General features: G+C 42.4%; 1 protein-coding gene across 10 annotated transcripts in view; it reads left to right on the top strand.

Annotated features, from left to right (window-relative positions):
* The window catches only part of EFHC2 (EF-hand domain containing 2), a 211,608-nt gene that overhangs the window by 125,447 nt on the left and 63,272 nt on the right, over positions 1-22,889 (top strand). For all 10 annotated transcript variants that reach the window (XM_078063906.1, XM_078063910.1, XM_078063914.1 and 7 more), the window contains 3 exons: positions 2,931-3,073; positions 5,718-5,914; positions 9,413-9,543. In XM_078063906.1, coding sequence (XP_077920032.1) covers positions 2,931-3,073; positions 5,718-5,914; positions 9,413-9,543 — 471 coding nt within the window. The remainder of the gene's footprint in view (positions 1-2,930; positions 3,074-5,717; positions 5,915-9,412; positions 9,544-22,889) is intronic.

Below are 22,889 nucleotides of genomic sequence, written 5' to 3' on the forward strand. Positions count from 1 at the left end.
TCTGGGTGGGTGCCATGGAAGTGATGAGACATAGCAGATTCTGGAACTATTTTGAAGGTCAAGCTAATGGGGTTCCCTGACAGATTTGGACATGAAGTCCAAAAGCAGAGAGGCGTTAAGGATGACTCCCCAGGGTTTTGGCCTCAGCAACTGGAAGGATAGAGTTGCTGTCTACCGAGATGGGAAAGACTATATAGGTAGAACAGTAAGTTCAGTTTGGGCACAGGTGAAGTGTGAGATGTCTCTTAGCTATCAGATGGAGATACTGAGTAGGCGTTTGGAGATACATCTATATCAATCTGGGGTTCGGGAGAGAGGTCTGAGTTAAAGATAGAAGTTTGGAAGTCATCGACATGTAGATGATATTTAAAGGCTTGATACTAGAAGAGATCACCAAGGGAGTGAACATACGCTGAGAAGTGGATGACCAAGTGATTCCTTGTAGGGTACTGTATTTATAAAACAGCAACAACAATAATCCGCGTCTAAGTAGACCTGTGCAGTTCAAACCTGTGTTGTTCAAGGGTCACCCGTATGTTACGCATGGTTACGACAGGTAGCTGTAGGTGGGTGTGTCTGAACCTATCCATGGCCCAGAAAGCCAGACAGAGCAGTATAGGTGGTATAATGGGAAGCAGGGAAAAGGCTAGTTTTTTGAGTGTGAGGAGGAGTATTGTGATAAAAAGAGAGTTTGGAGACTTTTGATAATTAGCTTATTAGTCAAGGAAATAGCTGAAGATACTTGCAGTGTTTTCCAAAGTGGGCTCTGGGGGCTCTTCATCAGAACCTCCTGGGGAGCTTATTAAAAATGCAGGTTTCTGGGGATGCAAGCTAACTACTGAATCCATATCTCTGGGGGTAGGACTCTGGATTCTGTATATTTAACAAGTTCCCCAGGTGACTTTGAAACACAACAAACTTTGTGAACTGTTGCTCTAAAGACTTTGTTTGAGTAAATTATATTCCTGACGGACGAGCTCTCCAGAACATAAGACTTAGGTGAAAAAAAAAAAAAAATGGCATTTTGAAAGTGAAAAAACCCACACTTAACATACACACTTCTTAAACGTACGTTAAGTTCGAAGAAGCTATATTTACAGTAGTGTTCATTTGGCCTGATGTTAAACCTCCTTCAGTTGTTTCAGTGATATTTTTGGTATCTGTGAAAATTAACGGCTCCTTCGTGAGATATGGGGGTTACCAAATCTGTTTGTTGCTTATAAATCCAGTTATGTACCAGAGAAGATGACTGACAAGGTATGGCTGCCCCCATGCTATCTGATGTCTCTCTGAAGCCAGGGAAACTAGGAACAAAGAAGACAGAGCAGTGGAGCCCTGGCTGTTTTGCCCCGGGGTTCCCCGAGGCGAGCCTCCCAAACTGCTCCTTTCCACCTCACGTGAGGCCTTACGCCGGCGTAGCTGGGAATTTTGGCGCCATGCTTTTTCAGCCCTTCTTCCTTGGACAGTCTGAGAAAGAGGCAGAGAAAAGCAAATAGGAAATACGGGTTCTGTTTTGTTGTTGTTTTGTTGTTGTGTTTTCGTCACTGACCACAGGGAAAGAATGAATTCGGCGTAGGAGAATCTGAAAGCGAGGGCCTCCCTGTTTCGAGTTGTGACAGGGAACTGAAGTTCACGGTTTATTTTATTCTGTGCCTCCTTGAGGTAATGATTTTGGTTACCAAAGACCTCCCCACGGGTTAACATTTTACAAAGGCCACCTTTCATTAGCTGATTTCCACAGACATGCTTCTGCTGATGGACCATAAATTAATTTCTTCAACGACCAGGCAGTCAACTTTGGGAACTTTTGATTCTAGAATTCGATCCCTTCTTCAATCTACTGTACTATTCTATTCATGTGCAGGGTTCTGAGTGCAAATTTCAATTTATATGGATCTTTTAACAACTTTCTACCAACATTTATTGAGTACTTATAATGTAAAAAGTATTGTATTAGTCAATGGTTAATAAGGCACAGTCCCTGCCCTGGGAAAACAGACCTGTAATAGCCACTCACAATATGGGTGATAAGTGCTATATTTAATCTGGCATTATTTAATTTAGCATTTGAAAGGGAAGGGGTAATTTTTCTCTTGAAGGGAGTTGGAGGGATGTTGGGGAGCTGGGGGAGTGGTTCAGGGAGGAGAGGATGTGGGGCTGGAAGGAAGCAAGGAAATGGGCCTGAGAACGTGGGAGGTGGACATGGGGTCGTGGCTCCAGGCACTGGCAGGACACATCCTCTTGCTGCTTGGCCAGTGAAGGCCAGGTGTTGTCCTTCCTGCTGACATGATTGTTGTGGTCACTGACCAGCCTCGTGAGTAGGAAACAGCTGTTCAATGCAGCTGGTTTGAGGAGTGTGTTTATGACATCTGTTTTGGGTACATTTTCCCAGTGGGTTACCCTGGACATCTAAAGAATAAGAGAGATTTTAATAAACTGAAAAAATTCCTCTGCATATAGATCTAAAGCCTTAATAAGAAGGTGGTTGAACTTTTTCAACCTCAGAGAGTTTATGCTACTCTCTTAAAACCATGGCACACCTGGCGGATGGGGGAGGTGGGTGAAATGGGTGAAAGGGGTCAAAAGGTATAAACTTGCAGTTATAAAATAAGTAAGTCCTGGGGATGTAATATACAGTATGGTGTTTATAGTCAAATATACCGTATTGCATATTTCAAAGTTGCAAAGAGAGTAGATCTTAAAAGTTCTCATCACAAGAAACAAAATGTGTATCTATATGGGGTGATGGATGTTGAGTAGTCTTATTTCGGTGATCGTAGCGAATCATGTTGTATACCCGAAACTAATATAATGTTGTAAGTCAATTATACCTCAAAAAAAAAAAAAAATAGCACACCTTTTGCAGGTTTTTTTTTTTTTTTTTTTAACATATGTAATAAGGCTGTAACCTTCATTTCTCTTCCATTTAGCTATGGCAACATAAGCAATACACTCCGGTTTTTTGCAAAACTCTTCACACAAAAACGTGCAGACGTGGACAGGATGTTTGTTATTTCGTACTTTCTCAGTGATGACACAATTTCAGTGTTTGAACCTATAGAGAGGAATTCAGGTAAGAGGCATAGCTCTTACAGCAATTTTCTCAGACCAAGTAACCGTCTCTTCATTTTGAAAGTTAGGGAGCGTGGTCTGATTTTATAGCCTAGATGACTAAGATAGTGGCTTTCTTTTCTTTTCCTTTTTTTTTTTTTTAACCACCAAAGTTCATTTTACAAAGCTCTCTTAAATGGGAACCCAGACATATAAAGTGATGAAAGAGGAACAGGAACAGTTTGGTTGGCTCAGGGCTGGGAGACTCTGGATGCCTCCTTTTGGAAACTATTCCTTTCTGCTGTGGCCTCTGAGGTTCCTCTGTGGAATCCGGGGGCTTCAGAATCATGGTCTGTCTACCGCCAGTTCCATGCAAAGACAGCAAGACAAGAGGAAATCTCTATTTTTGATAGTACCACTTACAAAATATTTGCTTAACTATAAGACGATCCCAGATTTTAACAAATTTAATCTTCAAAGTCTGTCTGCCTCTGGCTTCTCTGTCTGTCGAGGCTCTTGCCAAGGTTCCAGCACCCAGGCCCACGGAATGCCTCTCTGCAGTGTGCTGATGCTGTGGACATTGCTGAGGCGAGCCGTTGATTTTGACTTACCGAATTATGGAACTCTAGGGCTTTGCTCTTTGTCCCAACACATTTACAACTTTTATCTGTGCCGAAGACACATCTGGGAAGAAGAATCAGTGGTGTGCTGGTGAACTGGCTCTCTGAAAAAAATTTTAAAGCCCCAATCTGTAACACTTGCCAGTCATCACGGGGCAGATACCTCAACCATAGTCAATTTCAAGCAACCAACACTAACAACTGGCTTGCAGAAATCCCCAAAAATCTAATAGTCAGCCCTTATGAGCTGCTGTGAGCCACTCTGCACACCAATGAATAATGAATAATTTGTATGAATAAGTCAGGCTGCATAGTGATTTGAATAATGGATCAAATCCTGAAATATGAACTCAAATAGGAGTAAGTAGAAAGTCATGTCTTAAAGGTCAAAAAATCAACTCTGGGGGCACCTACTTGGTAGAGCATGAGATTCTTAATCTCAGGGTCGTGAGTTCAAGCCCCATGTTGGGTGTGGAGCCTACAAAAAAAAAAAAAAAGAAATCAACTCTGTACATCTAGAGTGGGGAAGATTATGGCCAAACAGACTGCAGCATTCATAAAACAGGGTGATAGACGTCAATTGCAAGCTTACTAGTAATAATAGCAGCCATGATTACCTACTGTTATCCCTAGAAAAACTTCATGAGGTTAAGTTTTGTCCAAACCCCAAGATGGGCCTGAATATACAAGAGATTTATTAGGGAAAATGCCAGCAAGGGAAATTGTGGAGGGAGCCAGAAGAGGCCAGGAGAGCCATCGGACGCAGTGTAGGTCTCACTCCTCTGAAGGACAGCAGGAAGGAAGAAAGGAAAGAAAGTCTTAGATTGCAGGGAGATTCTAAGCAAGTTTCAGCAAGGTTGACCAGGAACCCAAGAGCCAAAGTCACTAGTCGGAGGAGCCTCCGTCTTGCAGGAATGGGCCTACCTTGCTATCCCTGCATTATCCTGTCATTTGTCGGCAGCAGCCTGTGGGAAGCGTGACCTCGGTCCAAACCCAGGGATAGGTTTCAGAGCATAGCCACGGGGGCCTTTGTCAACTACGTTCTCCACAATAGGTGATCTGAAAGGCACATTTTTATGGCTCCCTACAAATTTTATTCCCGTTTTACTGGTGAGAATTCAGAGAGGTTCCAAGAGATTAAATAACTCCTCAAGATCATCCAGCAAGCGACAGAGCCAGGACAGATTCCAGCTCTGTTTGGCTACAAAACCTGTGTCTTTCCACCACCTCTGGGGTTTGAATGTGGCAGGAGTGTAATGAAGCTGACCCCCAAAGCTCATCTGGCTTCAGCTTGTGTTCAGATGACTGAAGGTTTCAGTTCAGTAGCAGTGAGAAGATCCTGGAGTTTCATCTTCAGTTCTGCTTGCTGCTTTCCAAGAGCCACAAAAAAACAAAAACAAGCCACAAAAAAACAAAAACAAGCCCAGATAATCCCCAGAAGAGAGCAGATGAAATGGTCAGAATTCTGAAAAGTAAGAAATATGTGGCATTGCTAAAAGAAGCAAAGATATTTGGCCTGTAGGAAAAAAAAAGTTACAGAACTCCCAGAGTTATCTTCAAACAGTTAAGTAAGCTCCTTTCCAGAAGCTGGGCATCCTACACTTAATCCGCGTGTCGGAATAAATATAAGACATCATCTGGGACAGATAGATGGAAATAAGCTCAAGTGGGGAACTTTCTACGTGGTACTATTCAAGCGTGCACTGAAGTGGGGTATCTTCCGAATGTCCCGGTTCTCAGTATGCTGCTGGGCATATAGCAGATGCTTACTAAGTGTTTATTTGAGTGTTTGGACTAGGAAGGGAGTAGAGAGGGGAAAGAAAAGGCTGGGATGCCGTACCTCTTTTTTTTTCTTTACACATTCACCTAGGGAGTCTACTGTTCACCCACTGCTTCATTCTCCCCTCGGGTCTGAGAAGAATAGGCGGTGTGAGTTCACAAGCTAAGCTGTATGGTCTGTGTTTGAGCATGAAGGAACTCTAAAGGCAAGTTGTATGGTTCTTTGAAGAATAAAGGCTACTCATTAACTTTTCTCTTTTTCTATAGGGATTACTGGCGGGAAGTTCTTGAAAAGAATTCGTGTTAAGAAGCCTGGACAAGAGGTCTTTAAAAGTGAACTATCAGAATATGTCAAGGCCGAGGAGCTATATATCGGAGCCAAAGTGAACGTGAATGGCTACCTGTTTCTTTTGCTCAATGCTGACGAGTACACCTTAAACTACATGGAAATGAATTCAGATAAGGTGAGCTGACTGTGGAACTTTCGGCTTGCCCCTCAGTACTCTGCAGTCTGTGTTTTTCTTTCTCTAGGCCTTTTCTTCTTCCTGCCGGTCTTACATTGTGCATTCACACACGTGGCCATGAATAATGGATCTGCGCGACTTGGCCACAGGTCCCGATCTCCTCTGTTTACATGCTGGGCCCTCCACTGCCCAGCGGCACGGATGCCGGGCACAGGCAGGAGGCAGGCCCAGGGTTGAATCAAGTTTCCTGGGTTTTCTGCTGACGCTGACAATGTTTTCATAAAGAGATTCAGTGACTATAGGAAAGGAAGAAAATCTGGTGCCACACACTGTGCCGTCCCCGTTAATTGGCACAGGCCTGCACAGAAGGCCAAGAACTGAACAAACAGAAACCCCAAGGGAACCCGATAGTTGCTGGGGTTGCAACTTTCCAGAACAGGAGCTACCTGAGGCCTACATAAGAATTCAAGGACAAATTGGCAACAGCAAGCTCCGGGAGTTTTTTTCGTTGGAAACAAGATGGCAGCTGGGTACTGTTAGTAAAAGTACTAGTATTGGCAGTGCTGGTCTGTAAAAATAATGCGTTGATGAAATCTTGATTTTAAGTGTGGACTGGTTTGCTGTACAAACACGTATATTTGAGAGATATTGCCTAATATTGAAAAATCTACCTAGAAACACTTTTTTTTAAAAGACTTTATTTATTTACTTGAGAGAGTGAGTGAGCGAGCACATGGGAGCACACAGAGGGAGAGGGAACACAGAGGCAGAGGGAGAAGCAGGCTTCCCAGCAAGCAGAGAGCATGATGTGGGGCTCGATCCCAGGACCCCGGGATCATGACCTGAGCTGAAGGCAGATGCTTAACTGACTGAGCCACCCAGGCGTCCCTAGAAATAATTTATTTTAAAAGTCTGCCTGTAAGGGGGCACCTTGGTGGCTCAGTTGGTTGGGCGTCAGCCTTTGGCCAGAGTCATGATCCCAGGGTCCTGAGATGGAGCCCCGGGTCAGGCTTGCTGCTCAGCAAGGAGTCTGCTTCTCCCTCTCTCTGCCCCTCCCCCTGTCCATGCTCTCTCTCTTTCTTTCTCTTTCTCTCTCAAATAAATTTTTAGAAGTCTTTAAAAAAAAAGTCTGCCTGGGGCGCCTGGGTGGCTCAGTTGGTTAAGCGACTGCCTTCGGCTCAGGTCATGATCCCGGAGTCCTGGGATCGAGTCCCACATCGGGCTCCCGGCTCGGTGGGGAGCCTGCTTCTCCCTCTGACCCTATCCCCTCTCATGCTGTTTCTCTCTCTCTCAAATAAAAAAAAGTCTGCCTGTAAGTAATAATGTTTGTGTGCCAATTATATCTGTATCAGTCTCTCTGTGTATATCCCATCATCCTCTGTTTGGGTCCTCTGAGCAGCAGGTGCCAAGGCTGAATTAGATAAGCAAGGGACATACCAGGGGAAACGCATATGAAGGATAAGCGAGGAAGGAGCAAGAGCAGGTGGGGAGCCTGAGCTGTAGGTCTGACCCCTGAGAAAGGAGATGGAAGGAAGGAGGGTGGGACGCAAAAGGCCTCCGGACACAGTACAGCTCTAAGAAAGTGTCAGCCAGGCTGATGGGGAGTCCGAAGTCAAAGGCTGCCTATAGAAGTGCCAGGTCAGGCAACAGTGGCCCAGCTCTGGTGTCCCTGAAGGAAAACGGCCTAGGCAGAGTATGGCCAGAAGGTACGGCCGGTGGGGGGCTGTCGGCTCTTCTCTATGGTTTCTCTGGATGGTAGGCCCCCACGGCACCCTCCAGGATCACCACTCCGTTTCTCCATTTGCAGGGTTAGGGTTTCGGCCTATCATAAAACTGTGAACTGGTGGGCCTTCAAAAGCACTGAATTCAGGCGAGAGGCTCAATGATTGGGCAGTTAGGTTTCTGGAGACCAGCAGGCTCATCTAGGAGACATGGCTACACACTTCCTGGCTTAGAGGCCTTCGACATGTATTTTCCCTGAGCTCCACTTCCCTCATCTTTACACAGTGACTCTTCCAGAGAGTTCCTACACAGAGGAGATGTTGTCATGCATGTGAGGTGCTTCGCTCTGTGTGGCCCATAGCAAGCTCAGTCAGGGTACAATTTACAATAGCTATTGTGAATTTGGACTCAGTTTTCAAACACAGGGCGAACCTATATGTTAACATACATATGTATATATGTATATGCATATATGTATTATATGTACATATATACATATTATATGTATGCATTATATACACATGTATGTATTCTATATATGTATTTTATATGTATATTATATACATATATTAACATATAGCTTGAGTGTGTATGTGTGTATGTATATATACATATATATTTGTAAGATATAAAGGGCTTTTCTCCTTTCAGAAAGGTAAAAAGAGGGTAGGACGTTATCTGGTATCAGCATCCCAAGTGAAAACTGCATTATTTTAAAACTACCCTTAACAAGGACTTTTGAAGCAGAGAAAGATTAATATACTCTGTTTTTTTTGGTTTGTTTGTTTTTTTGTTTTTGTTTTTAGCAGGGGAGGCACAGAGGCAGAGGGAGAGAGAAAATCTTAAGCAGGCTCCACGCCCTGCACTGGGCACGGAGCCTGACACGGGGCTCGATCTCACAACCCTGAGATCATGACCTGAGCCAAAATCACGAGTCGGATGTTTAACTAACTGAGCCACCAGGTACCCCAAGATTAATATACTCTTTAATATCTTTGCAAAAGAGCTAATGGATCCAATCATGGAAATAGATGAAAGGCAATGAGGAAAGGTGGGGCGGATGGGGGCTGCAACAGGTCCCAAATGCCCTGGTGGAAAGAGAGATCTTTATACTAAATTTAACATCAATGTTTTTAATCTTCATATTTAGTCTTCTCATTTTTTTTTTTAGCTCTTAGCTGTAATTATTTACAAGCTTATGCCTTACTGGATTAAATAAGAAGTATTTTTACAGAGTCAAAAACCTAATCACAGGGTAGGAGATGGCAACTGGGGGCTGCCAGAGAGTGAATGTCAGGGGATTACAGTGCATGTGGATCTCTGACACCCAGCCATGCTCTGCTCAGTGCATCGTCTGATTGCCAGTAGTCCCAGGGGGCCCACTCTTAAGATCCGGAGAAAATGAGGGTCCACTTATCCAATTGTGAATCTCCATTCTCTCCATTAGGGTCTCCCAACATATTGGGCCAACGTCCAAGGGTTCAGGGGAGAAGGCTGAGGGATTGTTTTCTGGTTCCTGTGGCTTGCTGTCGCTTAAGCTCATTTCTCTCGGATCTAGGCCTATGTTGATGTCACTCATTGTCCTAAAAATGCAACCAAAGAGACTTAATTCTAGTCGTGTCTTCTCTGCGTTGGTCTCTATGGAAAGCCATGCCCAGCTACCTTCAGGTTCAGGGCGTGAAGTCTCTTTGCGGGCCATCAGAAAGATGAGGCTCCCTACGTCCCAGGCACGTTTTAATATCCTTCCTTTCCTTTCCCTCCCTCCCAACCCTCCAGTTTCCCATGAGCAGCATTGAACTTGTCCTACAAAAGCTGAAAGAAGAAGAATCAAAATCCAGAGAGATCAAGCAGGTATTTGCAGCTGCTGACTGTAGGCACACAAAGATGGTGGATTATAATACATTCAGGTAAGCCAGATGCTGCCAGCAATAATCCTTCAAGATTTTCCCTTCAAGATTGTCCCTTCAAGATTGTCCAAAGAGCAAAAAACAATTTCTTCCCTGGTGCTGCCTAACTAATTTACTACATGCTTTTTATTAGGACTTGACATTTCTTTGTGTTCGTACTACTTTGTGATCAAGTTTGGTCCATTTCTAGTAAAGTTTATGTATTTGCATATAAAAGGAGCTTATAGGCAAGAACAGAGAGACAAAAGCACAGAAAGTCAGTTCTGTTGTCTTGTGAATCATGGTATTGAAGGCTCCAGGGGAATGCTGGGAAGAATGCATCTGGGTGAGAATGGCAGAAAAAAAAAATGCAGCTAAGGGCACCCCCTCTGAAATCTGGGGAACAAAGGAGGGACAGCTCCCTAGGAATGTGATCCAGTTGGAAAAAGAGAGTGGAAACTTTCCTGATTATCAGAGAAGAGGTGATAGGTATGCGTCTGTGTGTAGGTGTGCTTACACACATCCGTGTGTTTTGAAAAACATAAGACAGAATTCGAGGGGAAAATAGAGGACAGTAGTTAGAACTCTAATAAGAAATCATGAGCCATAAAGGTTTTCTCTAAGGTAGAGCTGAATTCTGGGACTGTCCAGTGGCTGACCTAGGCAAATTGCCAAACAGTGGAAACACAGGGAAATTCAAATTCAGGATCTAGTACAATTGTGAGACTTCTTAGCCTGAAAACAAAGTGAATGGAGCGTTCAGGAGAATGTAAATTAAATCATGGATGGGAGGACAAAGGGGACTTTCTCTTTAGGCTGAGAATTCTGGCTCCTGAAAACAGTAGTGGCCAAAAGCTATATAGGAGACTTGCTGCAGTCAAGATGTGAGCTGACCAGTGAGGAAGTGAGTCCAGGACAGGGTGGTGGGGGAGCGGGGGGGATCTTTCCAGCTTTGTGTCTGGAGTTGCCTATTACATCAATACCTGGTGACCTGAGGCCACCATCAGGCCCGAAGTGTTCCCAAAACTCATTTGTTATCTTAACAAAGCTCTTTTGTATCTCCAGAATGTTCTTTTGAGAGCAGTCAGGACATGTTTTTATTGTTTAGAATTGCCAACCTTCTGGGGTCAATAAGAATTTATAGCTCTTTGTTATTGTTCATAGTCGTACACATGTTCGTGGCCTTTTGGAAAATAAAGGGAGACGGAGGAAAGAGCAAAGACACTTGCTCAGGCCCGGGGACTAGCGGAAAGCTGCGGAGGAAGAAACAAATTTCCATCAGAAACGAGGGAGTGGTTTCGCTTTTGTTATTTTGTGTCCTTTTACAAAAGCATCCATTCTCCCAACACTCTAGCAAAATCTGCTGGAAACACTTCAGTGAGTTTATGGGACTTTCTGGGAGGCACTTAGGCCCCGGGCAGGAGATCCAAGGAGGAAAAGTTGCTCTGCAGATGGAGGCCTGACCCTGACCGTGGGTGGAAGAAAGGCCCGCCAGGCCGTGTGATGGAGGACAGCCTCAAGGCACCGCGTGCTTGGAAAGAACCAGCTCCTCCCCCCCCCCCCCCCCCCCCCGCCCCATCTTGAGGCCCTCTCCTGGCCAGGAATTCCTTAAGATGGAAACCAGATCAGGTCATCATGCCCGGCCTACAGAACCCTTCCATGGCTTGCCATCATCCGTACAGTAAGATCCAGACGTTTTGGGGCAGCTGGCTAAGCCCGGAGTGATGTGACTCTGTTTGTGTTTCCAGTATTAATCACTTCTTGTTCCCCAGTCTCGTCCTCTGGCCTCGATGGCTGCTGCTCAGTTTCTCGAATGAACAAACGTGTCAAGCTCTTGCCTGCCTCCAAGCCTATGCACACTCCCTTCCCTCTGCTTAGAATGCCCACATTCCGGGACAAATTCTAAGGCTCGTCTTCAATGGCACTTCCGCCGAGGGGGCTTGCTTTCTGCTTCTCCTGCCTAAAGTAGATCAATCCCTGTTATCCTTAGCTTTTTGCTGCTCTTTTTCATAGCACTTCGTACAACTTGCAGGTACTTGATTCAAATAGCGGTTACTTGGTGCGTGTGTGCCTGTGTGTCTTCTCCTATTAGAATAGGAACTTCCCGAGGGCCAGGGACCTCGATGGTCCTGTTCACGGCCCTATCCCCGGCACCTAGCACTGGGCTCAGTGAATATCTTAATTCCCCAGTGGAATGACCAACTGCTAGAATTATTCTCGGGGGTTCCAGTTTGGAAGTGGTGGCATTGTCTCCAGATGAGAGACCAATCCCAGCCGCTCAGTGTTTTCATGTGAGTTTGGTCGTGGTCTGACCCTTGCCCACCCCCCACCCCCCCTTATTTCCATCTCACTAGAAGACGACTTCTGTAGAAGTCCCCACTGATGGAGCCCTTACTCTGGGCAAGACAAGGTGTTAAATACAGTTCATCTACTATCCACGGGTAGCCCCTGTTGAGTTGTTAACTCGCCAGGCCCCACAATTGGCTCCGGCCAAGTACCATAGATGTTTGTTGAGTCATCTCACGAGCGGCCCTATTTCTCAGGACCGTTCAGTTGCCAGGTGTGCAGCAAACAAGCAAATAATTGATTACCTTGCCCTGGGGAAGGGCTGTCTGTCTCTGACTGGAGGGGAGTCAGGGAGAGAGAGCTAGGCCTGACCCTCACGAGCCAAGCAACTTGGGCAACTCACTCTGCCTACCTGCACCTCGCTCTTGCCCATGTCGTGGTCTCTATGGCCCTTTCCGGGCATTGACATTGTGAAGCCCTTCAGATGTCGGTTTATAAAGACACTTGTAAAATGCTCCCCCTTGCAAATCTGTGCGTTGCAGGAGTAGGCAGGCAGAGACAGGACTGAGGTGTAGGCCTCCAGGCTTCATCTCCGTGGCCCTGAGTCTCTGCCCTACTTACATACCTGGCACTGTCCGCGCGCACCTGGGGACTCAGAGCTACTGGGGCAGTGGTCCAGGCCCCAGGCATTTCCTTTCCCTTCTTCTCAGACATTTGTGCCTCTCTCAGGGAAACCTTGAGAGTGGGAGGTAATCAACCACTTCCGCAGAGGATGACACGCCTGATAACAGATGAACGGATTCATGCGTGGGCCTTCTTGAGATAATCGCCTCATAAGTGGCCTGAAGGAATGCGGGGACAGGTGGAAACAGGAGGCAGGTTGGGGAGGAAATGTTTCTTTTCTGCCTTGTGGGGGTCACTAGTTCTGTCTTTTCATAGTCTGTCAGGTCGGCCGATGGGAGTTGCTGATTGTGGTCCGGGAGAGCGCAGAGAGCCTTTCTCAGAGCCTTTCTCAGAGCCTCGGGTGGCTCCTGGGCAGATCTCAGCAGGGAGCTGGGCAGGGACTGGGCTTGGCAGGGCCAGCGTCTTGTGCAATTGCGAACATCGCAGGGTGAGGCTTCCCCTTGTGGGCCCTGGATTCTGAACGATAGGCTGCAGCAGCAGCAAGGGCCCCGTGCCAGGGAAGATGTGGTCGGACCCTCTCTCTGGCCACCTCCCCAAGGCTTGAGCTACCAATTGGAGATGACCCCTACCCCAGGGAGCCTGTGTATATTTTGGTTTTCTGCATGCTCACCTTTTCTCCCCACCTGGGCCAAGCTCCCAGAGGGCAAGGCCCACGCCCGGTTCACCCCTGTGTCTTTCCCAGCTACCTCCTGGACCCAGTGTCTCAGGCCTCAAAGCACATAGGAAGTTACTATATAGTTCCTCCTTAGACGCCCATCATCAACGGCAGGGCCAGGAGATTTCCTGCGAACATCCATGTAATAAATGCCTTCTAAGATTTAGAGTCTCGAGAAAGTTTTTTCCCTTGTAAAATTAAAATTCTTCCTGAGAGGGTAGTACAATATAAATAAGATCTGATTTTGGACTTGCTGACCCGAGTCCAAATCTCAGCTCTAACATTTGTCAGCTTGGCAGCGGTAAGTTGCTGAACAGTGTTTTCACCTATAAAATGGGGATAATAATACCCACTATATTAGAGTAGTTGTGATGAATAAATATGATAATATATACAAAGTTCTTATTGTAGCATGCTGTGGTGTATGGTGGACACTAGAAAATGAAAAACCCTTTATCCCAATAGTTGCCACTTTGTGTCACCAAAACTAGTAATAGAAATCTGCCTTATTTTCAGTATTTCAGTTAAGTTATAGATTTATCTACGATGAGGTCATTGAAAACATTCTTTAGGGGCACCTGGGTGGCACAGTCAGTTAAGCATCTGACTCTTGGTTTCAGCTCATGTCCTGATCTCAGGGTCGTGAGACTGAGCCCCACGTCAGGCTCAGCACAGAGTCTGCTTGAGATTCTCTCTCCATCTCCCTCTGGCCCTCCCGCTCGTGCTCTCTATTTCTCTCTCTCAAATAAATCTCTAAAAAAATTCTTTAATAAACAAGGTTGGAAGAAACTCTTAAAAACCTTGGAGGCCATGAAGGTGGAAAATAAACATCATCATTGGTGGACTGAGGTTGGGAAACACTGTTATAATCCACCCTATTACTGTCCTTTACTTCAAGGAAGAAGAATATAAATTTAGTGCTTAGAACATTGTAATGATCTCATCCTGATTTATCTCAGACAATTATCTCTCCCTTTATGTGGTTTTGCTCTATCTTTATTCAAACAACTCTGTGTTGTTATGGGTGTTTTTACTGTAAGTCTAACATCTTTTAAGTCTATGAATCTGTATGAACAAAAGCAAAAACTAAGATATATTCCAGAAGCACTCAAATATCTATTCTCATCATGAGCCAAATAGACACTCTGACAGTGTTCGTAGCATATCTTTGAGATGGGAGCCTCGGCATACATTTTTTAAAAACAGCGTTTTGAACCTTCGTAAAAGCATTAAATATAAATAACGTGATGTCATGGAAAAAACAGTGGCCCGGGAATCAAAAAGAGCAGGATCTTTGATTTGATTCTGTCACTGCCTGATGGCGTTCTTTGTATCGGTGAAGCCTTAGTTTTAAAAAGGAGAATCGTCTCTGGCTAGCTAAACCAAAAAGGAATTTATTAAAAGGATCCTGGGTAGTTCACAATATCATTGGGAGGGCTCGAGAAATAAGCCTGAAACTAAATTCTAGGAACAGTGCCCAGAACTGGGCTGTAGAACTTGTCTGATGGGAAAATGGCCTGTGTCACTGCTGTACCGCCCATGACTCAACGCACCATTTGCACTACTTCCAAGAACTCCATCTTACCACAGCCATCACCACCACTGCTTCTGGCATGCTTGCGTCCTGTGCCGCTGCTGAAAACTGGATCCCTCTGACACCTAACATGGTCTACACCTCGCTGGTTTCCCCTGTTAATCCCTCCCAAGTCAAAGTCTTCTATAAGCTGCCCTGATTGGCGGAGCCTGAGTCACTGGCATGTTTCTTTCTTTCTTTCTTTTTTTTTAATTTTAATTTTTTATTGTTATGTTAATCCCCATACATTACATCATTAGTTTTAGATGTAGTGTTCCATGATTCATTGTTTGTGCATAACACCCAGTCCTCCATGCAGAACGTGCCCTCTTTAATACCCATCACCAGGCTAACCCATCCTCCCCCCCCGCCAGAACCCTCAGTTTGTTTTTCAGAGTCCATTGTCTCTCATGGTTCATCTCCCCCTCCGATTTCCCCCCCTTCATTCTTCCCCTCCTGCTATCTTCTTCTTTTTTTTTTTTTTCTTAACATATATTGCATTATTTGTTTCATAGGTGCAGATCTGAGATTCAACAGTCTTGCACAATTCACAGCGCTTACCAGAGCACATACCCTCCCCAGTATCTATCACCCAGTCACCCCATCCCTCCCACCCCACCCCCCACTCCAGCAACCCTCAGTTTGTTTCCTGAGATTAAGAATTCCTCATATCAGAGAGGTCATATGATACATATCTTTCTCTGATTGACTTATTTCGCTCAGCATAATACCTTCCAGTTCCATCCACATCGTTGCAAATGGCAAGATCTCATTCCTTTTGATGGCTGCGTAATATTCCATTGTATATATATACCACATCTTCTTTATCCATTCATCTGTCGATGGACATCTTGGCTCTTTCCACAGTTTGGCTATTGTGGACATTGCTGCTATAAACATTGCACTGGCATGTTTCTAATGGCAAGGAAGCCTGGGTCCTGCAGGTTGAGCTCTGACTTCCATGTTGAGTGACGGGGAGTATAATGTGGGACTCTCCCCCAAATAGAAGGAGAGGATTTAAAAGGTGCCCTTTGCATTTGCCATGATCGTAAATCCAAGCCAAGATGAGCCAAACAGAGAACATAGAATATGGACATTAGGGACTAAACTCCTTGCCTGTAACCAAACCAAGCAAAACACTTGCTTAGTCGTGGCACTTTGTAAATACTATTCTGACCCACCAAATGGCTAAACAAAATACAAAGCCCTTGCCTGTCATCTGCTACTCTTGCGATCCCTGACACACCTGTCTGAGTTTAAACTGCCTTAAATGAAGGTATTGCATTAGCTTCAGTGAAGTTTCTAGATTGGAAGCTAGCAGTTGTATTTAGTTTGGCTTTTGTTTAATTTTTTTTAAAGTTAGGAGTTTAAACAAAAATCTATATACCTAGTGCCTCTTCAAAAATAGAAACCGAGCCTCATGGCACCAATCAGTTGGGGGAGGGTGACGGCTGTCCTCTTTAGATACAGCCTGTTCTCTGTGTTTCTTCCCAGGCTCGACAGTTCCTTATTGTCTTACACCTTCTCCCATCTGTCTTATCGGTGTACCCCAGTAGGTGCTTGACTATATAAACCCTTGAATTAGATCACTATGATGTCCCTTCCAACCATAAAATCCCACTATTTTGTTACCCAGGGTATAGTGGAAATAGGCATTTAGGAATCACTGTATTAATAACCCAAAGTAGAACTGAAGACTGATTTTTTTTTTTCCTAGAGAGAGAGCACATGAGTGGGTGGCAGGGGAGCAGGGGGAGAGGGAAAGAGAGAATCTTAAGTAGGCTCCACACCCAGCACAGAGCCCAATGTGGGGCTCAATCTCATGACCCTGAATCATGACCTGAGCCAAAATGAAGAGTCGGACAGTTAACCAACTGAGCCACCCAGGCACCCCAGAGCACTGAAGACTAATTTTTAAATTAGAACCCAGATATGATTGTGTGCCTAAAAATCCAAAAGACTAAGTTTAAAAATGGGTAGAAGATTACACAAAAAGCAGTAGTTTGACTTTGTACCAGTAATAACCAGTTAGGAAATACCATGCAAGGGCGAATACTATTTGCTATAGCAACAAAAATTAGGAAATACTTGGGAATAAATACTGAACAAGAATGTGTAAGACTAAAATGAATACAATTTCAAAGCTTTATCGTATCTCTGAGTGGGAAGACATTGTTATAAAAATTCTAATGTGTGCAAATTAATCTGTAGATTTGAAGTAGTTCGAATCAGAATTACAATGTGGGTTTTTGTTGTTGTTAGATCTGGTATTGTTTTGCAGGGTTAGGGGAGAGAAATTGGCTCATTGATTATGAAAGCCCTCAGGAAAATTAAAGGATTGAGAAAAATGTGGAAAAAGAATATTAGTGTCTAGTTACTAGACTTTATATAATTTGTAGATATTTGAAAACATAATGTACTATAGTAGAGGAATAAACCCAAATATCAGTAAAATACATAAAGACCCATTCTTATGGGTCCTATTGTAAGATATGGAGAACTTTTCAAATCAGTGGAGATAGACTGGATTATTAATAAAGGTTTTAGTGACAATTGATTGGGAAACATTTAATACATTTTTATTTTGTTGTAGGGCACACTTTTCAAAAACCATAAAGGAGAAGTTGGCTGTATTGACTACAGGAAAATTTTTATGTTTCTCTATAGCAAAAGATGCAGTAAGCAAACTTAAAAGGTGAGGGACAGACTGAGAGAAAATATTTGCAACTAGTATAAGAACAAAGGAATTAACATTAAGGATTTACAGAAATCTCCCATAAAATCAGCAGAAAAAATGGGTTAAGGACAGGAATAGACAATTCACAGAAGGAATACAAATAGCCTTTAAACCCATGAAAAGATGACCAATTACGGTGCAAGCTGAAGCAACAATGAGATATAATTGTCACCTATCATACTGGCGTTGTTTTTAAAGAATAATATAACTGACTCCAGGTGAGCATGTAGCATAACAGATACTCTCATTTTCTCTTGATAGAGGAGTTTAAATTGACTCAGCATTTTGGAGGATAGTTGGCAATTTCTAGCTAATGTTTAGAAGCTTCTACCTGGTAATTGTGCTCAGAAGTTTTTTATCCAGAAAAAATTTCACAAGTGGATCGTAATAGAGCTCTGTGTGTGTGTGTGTGTGTGTGCATGCGTGCACACGCACGTGTGCTCATGCATGCAATATTTATTATAACGAGCTTCGTAATAGCAAAATCATTGGAAAAATCAAATGCCCAACAATAGGATAATAGTCAGGTACATTCTACTGCATTAATTTAAGACAGTACTGTTCGGCCATCAGAAAGAATGAGGTAGACCAAATATGTGTACCCAAAGAAATACATGTATCAGTGAGGAATCAGTGAAGGATGTCTAAGTAATGCTGCAGTAACAACCAATCCCCCCAAATCTCAGGGGATTAAATCAACAAAGGTTTATTTCTTGCTCATTCTGTATATCCATTGTAGTTGTTGGGGGAACTGTGTTCATAGTAGTCACTCAGGGACTGAGGCTAACAAAACAGCCACTACCTTGAATGCTGCTGATCACTGTGCCAGAGAGAGAACTTTGGAGGGTCCAGCCCAACAAATTCTCAGCTGGGCAGAAATACGTATCATTTACACTCTCAGTGCAGTGACCAGTACTCGCCACATGGCCCTACCCACATGTTCCAAAGAAAGAGAGAAACCAGATATTGGTGAACACTTAACTGCTATCATATATACGTTGTGCTGTTTTCTAGAAAAAGCAAAATTCAGAAGGCTGTTTAATACGATCCTATTTATGAAAATATTGAAAGGTTATGTGTACATGTGTATGTGTATAAATATTTCAAGGATTGTATATCCTTTGAAGAAATCCTAGCAGGCTACACACCAAGCAGTTTAAAATAGAGCACGCTTCATTCTTCGATCCATGTTTTTTTAAAACAATGCTGAGCAATTTTAAAAAAGTAAAAAGAAAACAATAAATAAAACCCCAATAAATAAACCAAAAATCCTGGGCAAAAAGCACTGAACATTTTTTGTTTCTTGCTTCAGTTTGCAGAGAGAGCTGATGGCAAATGCCGGCAGAATGTACTGAGCAAAAGTCAAGAGGCTCAGAATCATAGAGCAGGGTATGCGTTGTTCCACTTGAGGCTCTACTCTGATTATTGATTATAGAGTTGAATAATTTTAATGTGCTTACTTAAAATTCTTAACACTGCAGGCCAGAATTTTATATTGCAGGCCAGAATATTTACATGCTATTGCAGGCAACAGAACTCTCTAGAGTTTTACAATTAAACTTGGGGATGGAATAGTTATTATAATTTTCAAATTCTTATCAAATTAGCAATGCAGGCTTACCCATTTGTTTCCCCCCACCATTTTAGGATAATGTTAAAACATTCAGAAAATTGGAAGGGATTGAAGAGTGAGCATTCATATAGGTGCTATTTAGGTGCATCAGTAACATTTTACTATATTTGCTTTATCACGCAACTCTCCATTCATACATCTCTCTGTCTGTCCATTAATGCATCTTAATTTTGGTGCATTTCAAAGAAAGTCAGGGACATCAGTTAACTTCCCTCTAAATATTTCAGCATGCTTAACATTTATTTACAGGTTTTTTTCTTTTCATATAAAATTTATGTTCAATAAAATGCACAAACCTTAAGTGTACATTTACTGAAGGTTTTTTTTAACTTTTTTTTATTAAGCTTTTATTTTAATTCCAATAGAGTTGGATATGCAGTGTTATATTAGTTTCAGGTGTACAATAGAGTGACTCAACACTTCCATACATCACCCAGAGCTCATCACAACAAGTGCCCTCCTTAATCCCCATCACCTATTTCACCCATCCCCCCCACCTTTCCTCTGGGAACCATCAGTTTGTTCTCTGTATTTAAGAGTCTCTTTCTTGGTTTGCCTCTCCCTCTCTCTCTTTTTCCTTTGCTCATTTGTTTTGTTTCTTAAATTCCACATATGAGTGAAATCATGTGGTATTTGTGTTTTTCTGACTGCCTTATTTCACTTAGCATTATACTCTTCAGCTCCATCCATATCTTTGCAAATGGCAAGATTTTATTCTTTTTTTACAGATGAATAATATTCCATTGTATTTGTGTACCACATGTTCTTTATCAGTGCATCTATCAAGGGGCACTTAAGCTGATTTCATAACTTGACCATTGTAGATAATACTGCAATAAACATAGGCTTGCATATATTCCTTTGAACTAGTGTTTTTGTGTTTTGGAGGTAAATACCCAGTGGTGCAATTACAGGATTCTTAGGGTAGTTGTATTTCTTTTTGAGGAATCTCCATTCTGTTTTCCACAGTGGCTGAGTGATGTTAAACATCTTTAGAAGATGAGCATCATAGAAGAATTGACTATATAATTTTGGGGTTATTTCTGGGTTCTCTTTTCTGTTCCGTTGATCTGTGTGTCTGGTTTTATGCCAGTACCATACTGTCTTGATGACTACAGCTTTGTGATATAATGTGAAGTCTGGAATTGTGATGCCTCCATCTTTGTTGTTATTTTTCAATATTGCTTTGACTATTTGGGGTCTTTTGTGGTTCCATGCAAGGTTTAGGATTGTTTCTTTCAGTTCTGTGAAAAATGTCATTGGTATTTTGATAGGGATTGCATTAACTGTTAGATTTCTTCGGATAATATAGCCATTTTAACAATATTTGTTTTTCCAATCCATGAGCATGGAATGTCTTTCCATTTCTTAGTGTCTTCTTCAGTTTCTTTCATCAGTGTTTTATAGTTTTTAGAGTATAGGTCTTTCACCTCTTGGTTAAGTTTATTCCTAAGTACTTTATTATTTTTGGTGCACTTGTAAGTGGGATTGTTTTCTTAATTTCTCTTTCTGCTGCTTCACTTTCAGTATATATAAATTCAATGGATTTCTGTACATTGATTTTGTATCCTGCAAATTTGCTGAACTTATGAATCGGTTCTAGTAATTTTTTGGTGGAGTCTTTAGGGTTTTCTACATAATAGTATCATGTCATCTGCAAATAATGAAAGTTTCACTTCTTCTTTACCCATTTGGATGACTTTTTTATTGTTGTTGTCTGATTGCTGAGGCTAGGACTTGTAGTACTACGTTGAATTAAAGTGGTGAGGGTAGACATGCTTGTCTTGTTCCTGACCTTAGGGGAAAAACTCTCAGGTTTTCCCCATTGCATATGATGTTCGCTGTGGGTTTTTCCTTTAAGCCCTTTATTATGTTGAGATGTGTTGCCTCTAAATCTTTGTTGAGGGTTTTTATCATGAATGGATGTTATACTTTGTCAAATGCTTTTTCTACATCTATTGGAATGATCATACAATTTTTATTCTTTCTCTTATCGATGTGATATATCACATTGATTGATTTGTGAATATTGAACCACCCTTGCATCCCGGGAATAAATCCCACTTGATCGCGGTGAATGATTTTTTTTAAGGTGTTGTTGGATTCAGTTTGCTAGTATTTTGTTGAGGATTTTTGCATCCATGTTCATCAGAGATAATTGGCCTATTGTTCTCTTTTTTTGTGGTTTCTTTGGTTTTCGTATCAAGGTAATGCCTGCCTCATAGAATGAATTTGGAAGTTTTCCTTCCTTTTCTATTTTTTGGAATCGTTTGAGAAGAATAGGTATTAACTCCTCTTTAAATGTTTGGTAGAATTTGTCTGTGAAGCCAGCTGGCCCTGGACTTTTGTTTGTTGGGAGCAGCAGAAAGAGAAATTTTCTATTTCTTTCTGTTTTAGGTTTTTTTTTTTTAAGATTTTATTTATTTATTTGACAGCAAGAGAGCACCAGGAGGGAAGGAGTGGCAGAGGGAGAAGCAGGCTCCCCACTGAGCAGGGAGCCCAATGTGGGGCTCTATCCCAGGACCCCAAGACCATGATCTGAGCTGAAGTCAGATGCTTAACCGACTGAGCCACCCAGGTGCCCTCTGTTTCAGTTTTTTAATCCATTCTAGGAATTTACCCATTTCTTCTAGCTTATCCAACTTGTTGCCATATAATTTTTCATAATATTCTCTTATAATTTTTTGTATTCCTGTGGTATTGGTTGTTATTTCTCCTCTCTCATTTGTGATTTTGTTTGCTTTCTCTCTCTCTCTCTTTGATAAGTCTGGCTAGAGGTTTATCAATTTTATTGATTTTTTTCAAAGAACTAGCTCCTGGTTTCATTGATCTGTTTTTTTTTTTTTTTTTTTTTAATTTCTGTATCATTATTTCTGCTCTAATCTTTATTATTTCCTTCCTCCTGCTGGTTTTGGGTTTGGTTTACTCTTCTTTTTCTATCTCTTTTACATGTAAGGTTAGGTGTTTTATTTGAGACTTTTTCTTGCTTCTTGAGGTAGGCCTAGATTGCTTTAAATTTCTCTCTTAGAACCACTTTGGCTGCATCCTGAAGATTTTGGACCATTGCATTTTAATTCTCATTTGTTTCCATGTGATTTTTTATTTCTTCTATGATTTCTTGGTTGACCCATTCATTGTTTACTAACATGTTATTTAACCTCCATGTATTTGTGGTCTTTCCAGATTTTTTTCTTGTAGTTGATTTCTAGCTTCATAGCATTGTGATCAGAAAAGGTACATGGTATAACTTTGATCTTTTTGAATTTGTTGAGACTTGTTTTGTGGCCCAATATGTGATCTGTTCTGGAGAATGTTCCATGGGCACTTGAAAAGAATGTGTATTCTGCTGTTTTAGGATGGAATGTTCTGAATGTATCTGTGAAATGCATCTGGTCCTGTGTGCCACTGAAAGCCACTGTTTTCTTGTTGATTTTCTGTTTGGATGATTTGTCCATCGATGTAAGTGGAGTATTAAAGTCCCCTGCTATTTTATTGCTATTGATTTGTTCCTTTATTTTTTTTTAACTGTTTTATGTATTTGAGTGCCCCCATGTTGGGTGTATAAATATTTACAATTGTTATATCTTCTTGTTGGGATTATCCCCTTTATTATTATTATTTTTTTTTTTTTTTAAAGATTTTATTTATTTATTTGACAGAGAGAGACACAGCGAGAGAGGGAACACAAGCAGGGGGAGTGGGAGAGGGAGAAGCAGGCTTCCCGCTGTGCAGGGAGCCTGATGCGGGGCTCGATCCCAGGACCCTGGGATCATGACCTGAGCCGAAGGCAGACGCTTAA

This window comes from Halichoerus grypus, chromosome X (assembly GCF_964656455.1).
Source record: "Halichoerus grypus chromosome X, mHalGry1.hap1.1, whole genome shotgun sequence".
Classification (NCBI taxonomy): Eukaryota; Metazoa; Chordata; class Mammalia; order Carnivora; family Phocidae; genus Halichoerus; species Halichoerus grypus.